The 11216-nt window shown below is 35.8% G+C and overlaps 1 protein-coding gene and 1 non-coding gene across 2 annotated transcripts; both read left to right on the forward strand.

Moving 5' to 3' along the window:
• Positions 1 to 981: 981 nt before the first annotated feature.
• LOC6643542 (zinc finger protein Noc) lies at positions 982 to 3989 on the forward strand. The gene is made up of 2 exons (XM_002066415.4): positions 982 to 1476; positions 2092 to 3989. Exons 1-2 carry the CDS (start codon positions 1387 to 1389, stop codon positions 3649 to 3651), a joined length of 1650 nt encoding a protein of 549 aa, XP_002066451.1. The 5' UTR covers positions 982 to 1386; the 3' UTR covers positions 3652 to 3989.
• Positions 3990 to 9174: 5185 nt separating this feature from the next.
• Positions 9175 to 9246, forward strand: Trnap-agg. The gene has a single exon. It is a non-coding gene; the product is annotated as a tRNA-Pro (tRNA).
• Positions 9247 to 11216: the final 1970 nt, after the last annotated feature.

Consider the following 11216-nt stretch of genomic DNA (forward strand, 5'->3'; position numbering starts at 1 on the left):
TAGATTAATTAACCCACCCACACACAAACACACAGAAACACACACACAGACACATGTGAAAATATAAATGAGGGGAAAATTCGTTTGGGGAAAAACTTTTTGTGATGCGACAACAAAACAACGATTTCCACTTAAACAGTGATGACTTGGAGCTGCCACTGCAGGGGCAGAGGTGGGAAGGAGTGGAAGTGGAAATGGAACATAAACAGACCACAGAAGTTAATCGAAAAACGCTAAACAAAAGGCCACAAGAGCAGAACCGAAAAAAAAAGAAAGAGATCCAAACTGCGATGCGGAGAGGAGCCGGAGCGACAAACAAATTAATTTTTATATGACATTAAAACGAGCGAACCGAGGCGATTGTTAAGTGTTGAGTGGTTTTGGTCGAGAAATCTCAGCAAAGACAATATTGGAGGGACAAAGAGAGGGGAGCATGGCCTCCAATGTCTCTGGTGTTGACAGCAGGCACCGACAAACGATGAGGGCGAGAACTGAGAAAAAGAGAGAGAGAGAGAGAAGGCGAGAGAGTGAGACAAGCAGAGACGAGACATATGTGTGTGGATGATAAGATTAATGTGCGCGCAACCCAAAAATTTGATGATTCTTTCAAAAACACTGAGTACGGCTCTCTGGCCCAACTGTTGCTCTCGAAATGAGTGTTGCCGTGTGGCAAAGAGAGTACCTGCTGGTCACTTGAATGGCGCATGCGATTTGTGATTGGATAAAAAATACGCCATATTTGAAAATTACCATAGTTCCAGCTCGCTTGCACATATAGCGCGCGACTCCTCTAACCCACAGGCATCAGTTCAACTAACCGGTTTTGAGAGCAGAGAGCGGGAGAGAGTCTGCCACACACACACACGCACCAGCTCAGCCAAACACACAGAGAGGGAGAGAGAGAGCGCCAGAGCAAGATGGAACTGCAGTTCTCCATTACGCTGCCTTCACTTCGCTGACAAGTCAAGCAGTCGGAATTTTGAAAATTCAGTTCGAGTTTAGCCTTCTTTGCGTTCAGACCTGCTCGGAAAACAGCGGAAATCTGAAAGCGGTTAAAGCAAAACCAAGAAAAAGTAAAAACCCAAGTCCATCAATCACAATTCTTGTTTCTTCGTCGAGAGTGTGTCAAGTGTGAAACAAAAAAAATAAAGAAAAGAAAAAAAAACTGTGCAACATAGAGCCAACAATTTTTGGCCCACAAGTGCTATGCTAAAAAAAATATATACTTAAAATAAAATATATCAGAAAATAAAAGTGAATCGCCTTCATCTCACAAACACACATTTTGGATTATTGCCGTCGCATTATTCTGTGGATTACTTCAACGTTATTTAAACTTTACTTGTGGATTATACCAACGAGAACAACAACACAAACAACTTAAACATGGTTGTCCTGGAAGGAGGCGGCGGTGTTGTTACCATTGGCAACAACCAATATTTGCAACCGGATTATTTGGCACCTTTGCCCACAACGGTTGGTGTTTCATTTTTTTAACCACAAATTGATATAGAAAAAAAGGAAAAATTTAGAAATTTAGGAAAGAAAACATTTAGAAATTTAGTAAAGAAAAAATTCGGCTGTTGACAAAGTAAAAAAAGCAAAAGAATTTTTCAGTTGAGAGTTTACTAGAAATTTGAAATTTAAAACCAAATGCATTCATTTTTAAACTCGCTAAAAAAAAATTTACAAAAACCAAAATTCCCGTTAAAACTATATAAATATTCAAAGTAAAGTTGTTAAAGATTTTTGTGATTCAAAGTAAAAAATTGAATTAAAATGGTTTCAGTTAAAAAGTTAGCAGGTTTGTCTTAAAAAAAAATAAATTCAAAAAAGCATTAAAAAGTTAAAAAAAAACTTGTTTGTGTTAAAAATTGCATAAAAAATAATGAAACGAAAAAATGTAAAATATTTTTGTGTTGAAGAACGATTTTTAAAAAGATTTCTTACATGAACTGGTTAGAAGATAATTTTAGTTTGAGTATGAATAAAATTATATAAAATTGTTTCTATATAAATAGACCACTTACATATACCAAACCTTTTTATGACCATAACTAATTTTAATAAATTTGTTTTTCCATTTTCTAGATGGATGCCAAAAAGAGTCCCTTGGCTCTGTTGGCCCAGACTTGCTCACAAATTGGTGCCGATTCATCGGCAGTCAAGCCACTTTTGGCCATGGATAAGAATAAGACAAAATCGGGCACTTGCTCCTCATCGTCGACATCGTCGAGCAGCAGCAGCAGTGCTGAGATATCAGCGGCCAAGTCGCCACCCACACAAATTCAAGCCAAATCACCGAAATCATCAACGCCAATCAGTGTGACCACAATTAACACCACAGCAACCACAACCACCACCACCGGCGGTGGTGAGTCAGTCAAATTGGCCTTCAAGCCGTACGAGACAAATGTGCTTAGTCATCAGAATCAGAATAGTTTCAAGAGCAATTCATCAGCGACAGCCACAGTGGATGAGCGGCCCAGCTCAAAGAGCTCATCCAGCCATGAGACTCGTGTGCCATCGAGAAACAAGTCGAATGCTACGCCCACTGAATTGAAATCAGATGCAGATGTCAGCCGAAAGACAGTATCGCCGGCCGGATCCTCCCAGCGTGGAGCCAGTCCCATTGTCCGTTCCGGAATGGAAGTTTTGAACAATGCCAATGGCACCGCCCAACATCCCAAGGAGATGAGCAGCATGGCAGCGGCGGCTGCAGCAGCAGCAGCTGCTTACAAGGCAGCCGGTGGTCCATATGGCGGCCTGAATCCCCTGTCCGCTCTCTGCTGTCCACCAGGCATGGAACAACATGCTGCCAATCCCGCATTCCGTCCACCATTTGCCGGCGGTTTCTCACATCATCATGCAGCCATGTTGGCCGCGGCGGCTGCCAATGGTGGCGTCTATCCACCAAATGCCGGTGGTGCCGGTGGTCCTGGAGCTGGACAACCCAATCCATACATCACTTATCAGCGCATTAAGACACCAGCCGGAGGAGAGGCCATAGTGCCCGTCTGCAAGGATCCCTATTGCCCCGGTTGTCCCTATTCGGCGCACACACAACAAATGCTGATGGGTGCCCCCTGTCCGGCGGGTTGCACGCAATGCGAGCACCAGAAATATGGAATGGCCATGGCCAATGCCGCTGCTGCTGCCAGTGGTCTGCCACCATCTCATCCGTATTCCCAGGCGGCAGCCGCAGCAGCTGCCAATGCCGCCGCCGCCCGTTCAGCTCCCTATGTCTGCAGTTGGGTGGTCGGCGATGCTTATTGCGGCAAGAGATTCCAGACCTCCGATGAACTCTTCACTCATCTGCGCACGCACACGGGCAATCTGTCGGATCCGGCTGCCGCTGCGGCTGCTCTGGCCCAGTCCCAGGCTCAGTCGCTGCTGGGCACTCTCTTCCCGCCATCGGCCCTGCGTGCCGGTTATCCAACTCCTCCGTTGAGTCCCATGTCGGCGGCAGCAGCGGCCGCACGTTATCATCCGTATGCCAAGCCACCGGGTGCTATGGTCCAGGGTGGTCCATCGCCATTTGGTGCTGCTGGAGCCTTCAATCCTGCAGCGGCAGCTGCAGCAGCTGCTTTGGGTCCATATTATTCGCCGTATGCCATGTATGGTCAGCGTATGGGTGCAGCTCATCAATAGATATACCAAAAAACAATACAAAACTCGTTTGGATTGGAATGAAAACAGCATTGTTCAACACTAATTTTCAACACTATTAGTTACCAGCTTGAGTTATTGCAAGGCGTTCTTAAAGACTGTCTTTCTACACAACACTTCGAGGAATAATGTGAAAAAGTGCACAATTTAAACCAAAATTTCAACTACTATAACTTTTTTGGACGTTTTTCAAAATAGTTTTTCCCGTTTTCACTTTCGAATTCAGTTAAAAAACCAAGCAGAGTTACTTATTATTCCAACATTTTCAATACTTCAGCACTAAATTATTGTTTAACTTTGAAAACACATAAAAAACTAAACAAAAACAAATGAACAAAAAACTTGTATAAAATTTTTGAAACAAATTTCAAAAGTAAATTGATCGATGAATGCTCTCAGAATTAGGGCATTCGCTATTCTGTGATACTAAACTGTAGTTTATCGAGCGCTAGTTACATATTTAAGTTTCCACCACAAAGAAGACGAAAAGAAAAGAAAAGAACATTTAAGCAAATGAAACACACATTATTTCTCTCACACACAAAAAAAAATTACAACAAATATAATTGTCTACAATAATCAATAGTTAATAGTCGAATCAGACAAAACATGCTAAACGGTTCAGTTCTTTATTTGTTAATTGTCAATAATTCTCAAAGTTCAACCAAAGTTTTTGTGAAATATTTTCCAATAATGACTTCCAATGAATTCTTTCTATAAAAATATTTATCAAAGAGATGTACATCTTTTTGAATAAATTAGATTTTGTTTTTCAAATTGTTCTAGTTTGTAATCGATACATATACATATATATATATATATTATATATTTTTGCTTTATTCTTAAGTTGCACTATGAGATAATATTAGTATGGCATAATTTAAGTCACTTTATGTGTAAAATAAGTATGATTAAACAAAATGTAAAATCCAAAAACACAAAAAACTTGAAAAAAAAACACTACAAAAAATACAAAAAAAAAAAACAAATAAATGAATATTTCATATAATTACGTACTGTGTGTAAATTTTGCTATAATTATGAATAAGATTTTGCTAATCACTCAAAAGCCCCAGCAACAATATATCAGAAAACCAACAACAACAATTACTTGCAAACCATTCATACATATGACATGAGAAATATACAAGAAAAAAAATCAAATTTTTAAAAATATAAAACAATTTTTGTTTTCATTGCAATAACAATTTCAGCCAAATGATGACCAAAAGTGTGGCTTACACAATTATTTTATAGATTGTTTACTGCCAAACTCGTTCGTTTGGTTGCTCACTTAATTATCTGTTCAACTATTTCCAATTACATTTACATAAGCCCAATGTCGCTATAACCTTATCGGTTCAATCAAAAGTCCCCCACCACTCCCCTCCCCCTAAACCCAACCATCCATTACTCGTTTGCAATATGTGCAACTGAAGCCTTATCAGCGGAAAACTTTATGTTCTATATACATAGTATGACGGAATTCACTTTGTAAGCAAAGTGACATGGGCTAGAACAGAAAACTTATTGACCAGGCACTTAAACTTAGCAATCAACTAGAATGTCATTTAATTCCAGACTTTACTCTTGTTTCTAAGAGTATTATCAAATTGGAAGTCGTTTGGGGTGGGCCTTAATCACTTTGAACTCTGCGTCTTCAAATTTCATTCACAGGAAACACAAATCGCTCAAATGGGCGCCCTTTTTGACTTGTCGCTGAGAAAAGCAAATACATCAATGCATTTTTGTTTAATGATTATTTTATTTTCGCTTCCTGGTAAAAAGCCAAGGCTAGATTTCTTATTTTAAATAAAGAATTTTATTCTAGATCCACTTCAAGTTACTTCAAAAATTTGAATCGAAGCATGGTCAAGAACAAAAAAAATAATAACAGAGATTTATTTCAATTTATATGGATCGGTAGATGGATATAGACTTTGAATATGATTAATAAGCTCTGCAAGGTTTTTAAGAGCCATTTTCAAGAGATGTACTAAAGAGATTTTCTATACATATTTTTAAATAAAGTATAGTTGGGTTAAGAAATTTCAAAAAATGGATTTATCAAGAGCTCAAAACGTTTGCCATAAAAACAAAAATTGTTTAATGGATCTAATTTTAAAAAAATATCGATAAAATCTTCTAAAATTTTAAAGTCTTGCATATGTATTTCAAAATATGAGATTTAAAGAATGGATTTATCAAGAGCTCAGTTTGTTTGGATCTCAGTTTAGGTTAAAGGATCTAATTTTTGAGTAATATCGTTGATATCTTCTACAACTTTAAAGTCTTGTATTCTTGAAATTCTTTGATAATAACAAAAATAAGTTGGACAAGTAATACTTTTCCCGAATCTGATTCTATACAGTAGAATCCGGTTATAACGACTCTGCTTTATTTTGCTTTACTGCTTTACTTTAGTCGCTATAATCGGACGGACGTTATAGTCCGATTATAGCGACTAAAGTTCGATGAATGATTGGTTGGTCCCACTTATGTATATGAAAGAGCCTCCGGTTAGTACGTCTTCGGTCCCTCGAGTGGCGTTATAACCGGATTCTACTGTACTTTTTTCTCTTTTAAAGCCTTTTCGTATTGATTTCTATCTAATAGAAAGATTTGGCGACATGATTTTAGTTAACTATAATTAAATAAATATTATTTCCATTAAGCCGGCTAAAACCCAGTTTTGAATTCCTTTAAAAATAATGTAATTTTTACTCTATGCAAATTCAGCAATAGTATTGTTTCTCTCAGTGTAATAATATCACCACTGAATCTTATTAAATTCTCTGCCCATTGATTTGAAATTAATCTGCTTTTCATTTTAAAGTCAAATTGCAGACGAAAAACAAATTTCGTATGTTATTTGATATTTCGCTTTTGAAATCAATGCATAATTTGTATGCAGCGCGATTCGAAATGAAAACCACTCAAATCGAAGATTTTGAATCCAAACAAACACAGAAGGTAAAATTTGAATTTCATGAAGTGGGCGGGCAGTTGGGCGTGTCGAGAGCATTTGCACAAGCAACAGCCATAAAACACCCAAACCGAAATTAAAAATCAATAAAAATGGAAACATATTCAGAAAATCAATTGCCAGTCGATTGAATGAGAAACGAAATCAACAAAAAAAAGAATAAAATAAATAAAAAACCAAATACACAATTCAACTCAACGCAACACTCGCGGCTCAACTCAATTCGAGTGTGTGTATCTCATAAATAAATTAATTGTGACAATATTCAATTGATTTGATTTAAAATTATCGCATTCGAGCTGTCAAACGGCACAACAAACCAGCGGGTTTTCAATTGTTTCAACGATTTCAACGTTTTCTTGCCGCTGTCTGATTTGATTTTGATTTTGATGCCCTGGCCCCAATTCTCGCGCATGCGATACAACAATTCTACTTCAATTTCTACTATTATTTTCCAAGTTTTTTCCTATACAATGTGTTTTTGTTGTTGTTGTTGTATTTATCAAAGCTTAGCAATCAGCAAAGCGACAGCAAATGAAGTGCTGAAGTGCTCATAGCTCTGGGATACAATATAAATTTGTAATCTATGTATGTAGCGGGGTATTGCGACTTTGTTAGAGTGTTTGTAATACAAACTGGGGTAAAATAGAAAAAGAGACGAGTAGAAGGGCTGATTGAAAGACTTGAAGAGAGCTGATTGAAATTTGGTCGCCTTTTTGTTTAACAACAATGTATCAGTTAAAAGTACTTAAAAGCAATTATTGTCAAATCGTTTTTTGATCTTTGGTAAAACCCATGAGGGTGTTATTTATGTCTGAGTCTAACAATCCCATGTTACCGATAAGTCCTACAACACTAATTATTTCTGGGCAAGCAGTTCATTTGTATGGAATTTAAGTAGAAAACAATTATCTAAAAATAACATATTTCAGTCGCTTCTTAGTTCTTTAGAATTTACGAATTTAGTTTTAATCAACAATATTTTATGATTACCTTATTAAAGGCCAATACTAAAATTCTATTCTTTTACCTTTCAGGTGATCTAAGCTGCTTTTTGACTGATCTTAATTTTATTAAAGACCTCTGGAGTACCCAAATAAAACCCCAGACACAATCTATGACAAATTTTTACTAGAGCAACGTTAAGTTTAAACAGATGACTATATACATATGTCTTCCACGTTAACAGTTACATCCTGAGTTTTGGTGATTATTTCATCTGCAACTACAGCTGAGTTCAAACAAATAGCAGCGCCCTTAAGCTTTGACTTCAAAGTTGAAATCATATTAAAAAGACATCAATATTTTTTTAATTCATAATGTATATTTATGGGAATAAGCACAAATTAATAAAATTGCCGGAATTTTTTCGTTTTCCTATGTGTATATTCCATTTTACAAAAACCAAGCCAAAAAACTGAATCTTTAAGAAGGACTATGCGAAATTTTTTTAAATCTCTGTCAGCATCTACTGCGCTGCTATTAATTTGAACACAACTGTAAATATTTTGAATGTGTTGTTGATTTAATTATTTCCAAATATTGATGTCTTTTCCATTTCTATACTTCTAGGATCCAAAAACTCACTTAATCGTGTTTTATTTTAAAGTTAAAATACCAATCTATAAATAAAGCCGAAAAGTTTGGTATAAACTGATGGTGAAATTTGCAAGATCGTGAAAATAATGGCCATGGTCATTATTTACGGGAAGGGTACGATCAGCAAATTAAAATTTTGTTATATATGGCGGCAGGATAAGCTTCAGAAGCAAGGACAGATCTAGAGATCATTTTCGGGAAGAACCCTATAAAAAAACTCAGATTTCCGGCTTGGTAATTTTATTAATTTTAGATGAAGCCATTTTGTCAGTATCAGGATTTATCAAAATTGCACGACCACTTAAAATAATCACTAGGTGAATCCCCTTGGATCCCTCTGGATTCGACCACGTTCAGAAGTATCTGCGCATTTCCAAATAATAATAACTAGGTGGACCCACCTTATGCTATAGGGTATCTCGTGGTCGAGGCCCATTAACTTTATGATTTGTCGGCACTTTGATTACTTTGCAATCAGTTTGGCAGCAACATTCATTCCCTTGTCTTTTATCTCGTTTGTAGTTTCAAATTGAATTTATTTACATGCATCATATTTCTCTTCTGTTTTGTCGCTGTGCGTTGTCCATGTTAAACAATTTGTTTAGTTGTCAGCACTCGCCCATCGTCCCGTTCCACACAAAAACAAAAAGAAAAAAAAAAAAAAAAATCAGACAACCGAAACAACTTTTTCGTTATAAATAGAAACTCACTGAAATGTGCTGCATGTGGAGCTTGAAAAGCCATGGCATCAGTTGGTGTGGGGAGGGGTAGGGGAAGTGGGCGGTCTTTCTTTCACTTTTTACTTGAGTTCGGCCTTTGTTGTTTCTTTTTTGTATCTTACTTTTTGTTGTTGTTTTTTTTTATGATCTTGGCCACTCAGCTTTTCAACTTAACAACAATTTGGCCCAAAGCATGCAACTGGCTCGTTGGTCTAGGGGTATGATTTCCGCTTAGGGTGCGGGAGGTCCCGGGTTCAAATCCCGGACGAGCCCAAGTGTTAGTAACTTTTTTTTGCTAATTTTTGTAACGAAAATAAAGTTTGATTCATGTCCGATTGCCGTTATCACCTGGACAATCCGTGTTAGTCACCTTGTGATTAAATTTATATTCCTTAGCCGATTTATTGCCACGAACTGTTACTGATCTAATCCTCAATGGTTTATGGCCCCATGAAAATTAAGTCTAATCAAAAGTTGTGATTTTTATTTTTCAAAATATATATGATATGTTAATATATTTATTTATACACACACATTTACACACAAACGACAAACTAATGTAGAAGTATAATTTTTGTGTTTTTTTTGTGTTGTTTTTGAAAAACCATTTTTTATATTACCTTTGGGGGCTTTTGGCTTATTATTTATGACCACCTTAACACTGACATCTTGTCGTCTGGTTATTGGCCAAAGGGCCATAAAATACTATTTTATTGGTCAAATCGCATATAGATGTTAACGATTAAATGACACGAAGAACTTGTCATAATTTATGATCAAAATACTTAAGAAGAGGTTAAAAAAAATGTTTGCTTCTCATCTGCAAGAATTAAGTAAAAATATTAATAATTTATTCTTAAGTAAAGTCAAAGATTAAAAAACCGTTTTTTCTAGAAAATTTTTTTACAACTAATTTTGAAATATTTGGAATTTAAAAAATGCTTAACTTAACTATTTTTAAAGTTTTTTCAATATTATTTAAATGTTTTTCCTTCTTTTGAAACTGTTTAACGCTTTTAGTGACTTGTGGGACTTTTCATTCTGAAACTTATTTCTGCCTCTTATTGTTAGTTTAAGTCGTAATATTTTGAATTTAAAGTATTGAGTTTATCTGTCGGACAATAGTAGTAGTCTAGGGGCTAAAAAACAGTGTTTTTCAATATTAGTTTAAGTTTTAGAGCCCAAACAAAATCACATTTTTCAACGTTTTTTGTAAAGATATGAATATGCCGGGACTATTTGTTTTATATACACGTTGTTAAGTGACATTTAAAGTATCATTTTAAAAATGTTTAGTTCTATATATATATATTTCGATGTGGCAGCTCATCTGCTAAGGCTCCATGAAAAAAAGAGTTGCCATTCAGAAAATTAAACATAGGTTTTGACAATTTAAAGACTTTAACTGAAAATACAGCTTTTGATTATAAAAAAATGTTAAATTTTAAAGAACTTTTTAAATTTCCTTCCATTACATTCTTTTCCAAAGTTAAATAAGCATTGATTTAGTTGTACTTAATTAATATATATAAGTATGTATATATATAAGTATGGACGCATAAATTGTTTATGGCAATCTTATGAAATGTATATGCCTGACCCCAAATATACTTGTCGACAGCTGTTTGCTGTGATTTTCGTTACCAAAAAGCCAACAGCAAAAAAAAATATAGAAAAAAAATTGATATACTAGCCAAAGCAGCAGACAACTTGACGTTTTAGATTCGATGATTTATTTGCGGACCGATTTGATGATTTATGGGGTGTCCGTCTGAGATTAGCGCAGTTGACTTCCATGCGGTTGGGGTTATGAATGTTATGTAAAAGATAAGGCAATACGTAAAGTGTGTTCATTAAATATGAATTAGCGCAAATTCTATAAATTCTGATAAATTCAACGAATTGAGCAAAGTTCAGTGAGTTAAAGAATGTTAGGAATTCAAGTATTTAACTTGCCGTTGAATTTAGTACACTGAAGATGTAATGAGGGCAATTCAATGGGTTTTACAATCTGCGGTTATAGTAGTTGTGACTTCAAATGCTGAGGATCAAAAGGGTATAGATCTCGCCAAAATAGTTCTATTTGTGTACGACTGTGTATATTCGATCAATATGATTATATAAAGGCTCATTAAACGGATATTCGGTTAAAACTCCTTGCTCTTGACAGAATCGTTACATTATACTTAGCTGGGGCAACGAAAAATTTCGTTCTCATGGATAACAAACATGATAATGATAAA

Source organism: Drosophila willistoni, assembly GCF_018902025.1.
Source record: "Drosophila willistoni isolate 14030-0811.24 chromosome 2R unlocalized genomic scaffold, UCI_dwil_1.1 Seg200, whole genome shotgun sequence".
NCBI lineage: Eukaryota > Metazoa > Arthropoda > Insecta > Diptera > Drosophilidae > Drosophila > Drosophila willistoni.

Bases quoted from the DNA above. Each gene is read 5' to 3' on its own strand.
- LOC6643542 (XM_002066415.4), top strand. From the start codon at position 1,387: ATGGTTGTCCTGGAAGGAGGCGGCGGTGTTGTTACCATTGGCAACAAC. The intron at 1,477-2,091 runs GTTGGTGTTTCA...TCCATTTTCTAG, and splicing joins TGGCACCTTTGCCCACAACG to ATGGATGCCAAAAAGAGTCC.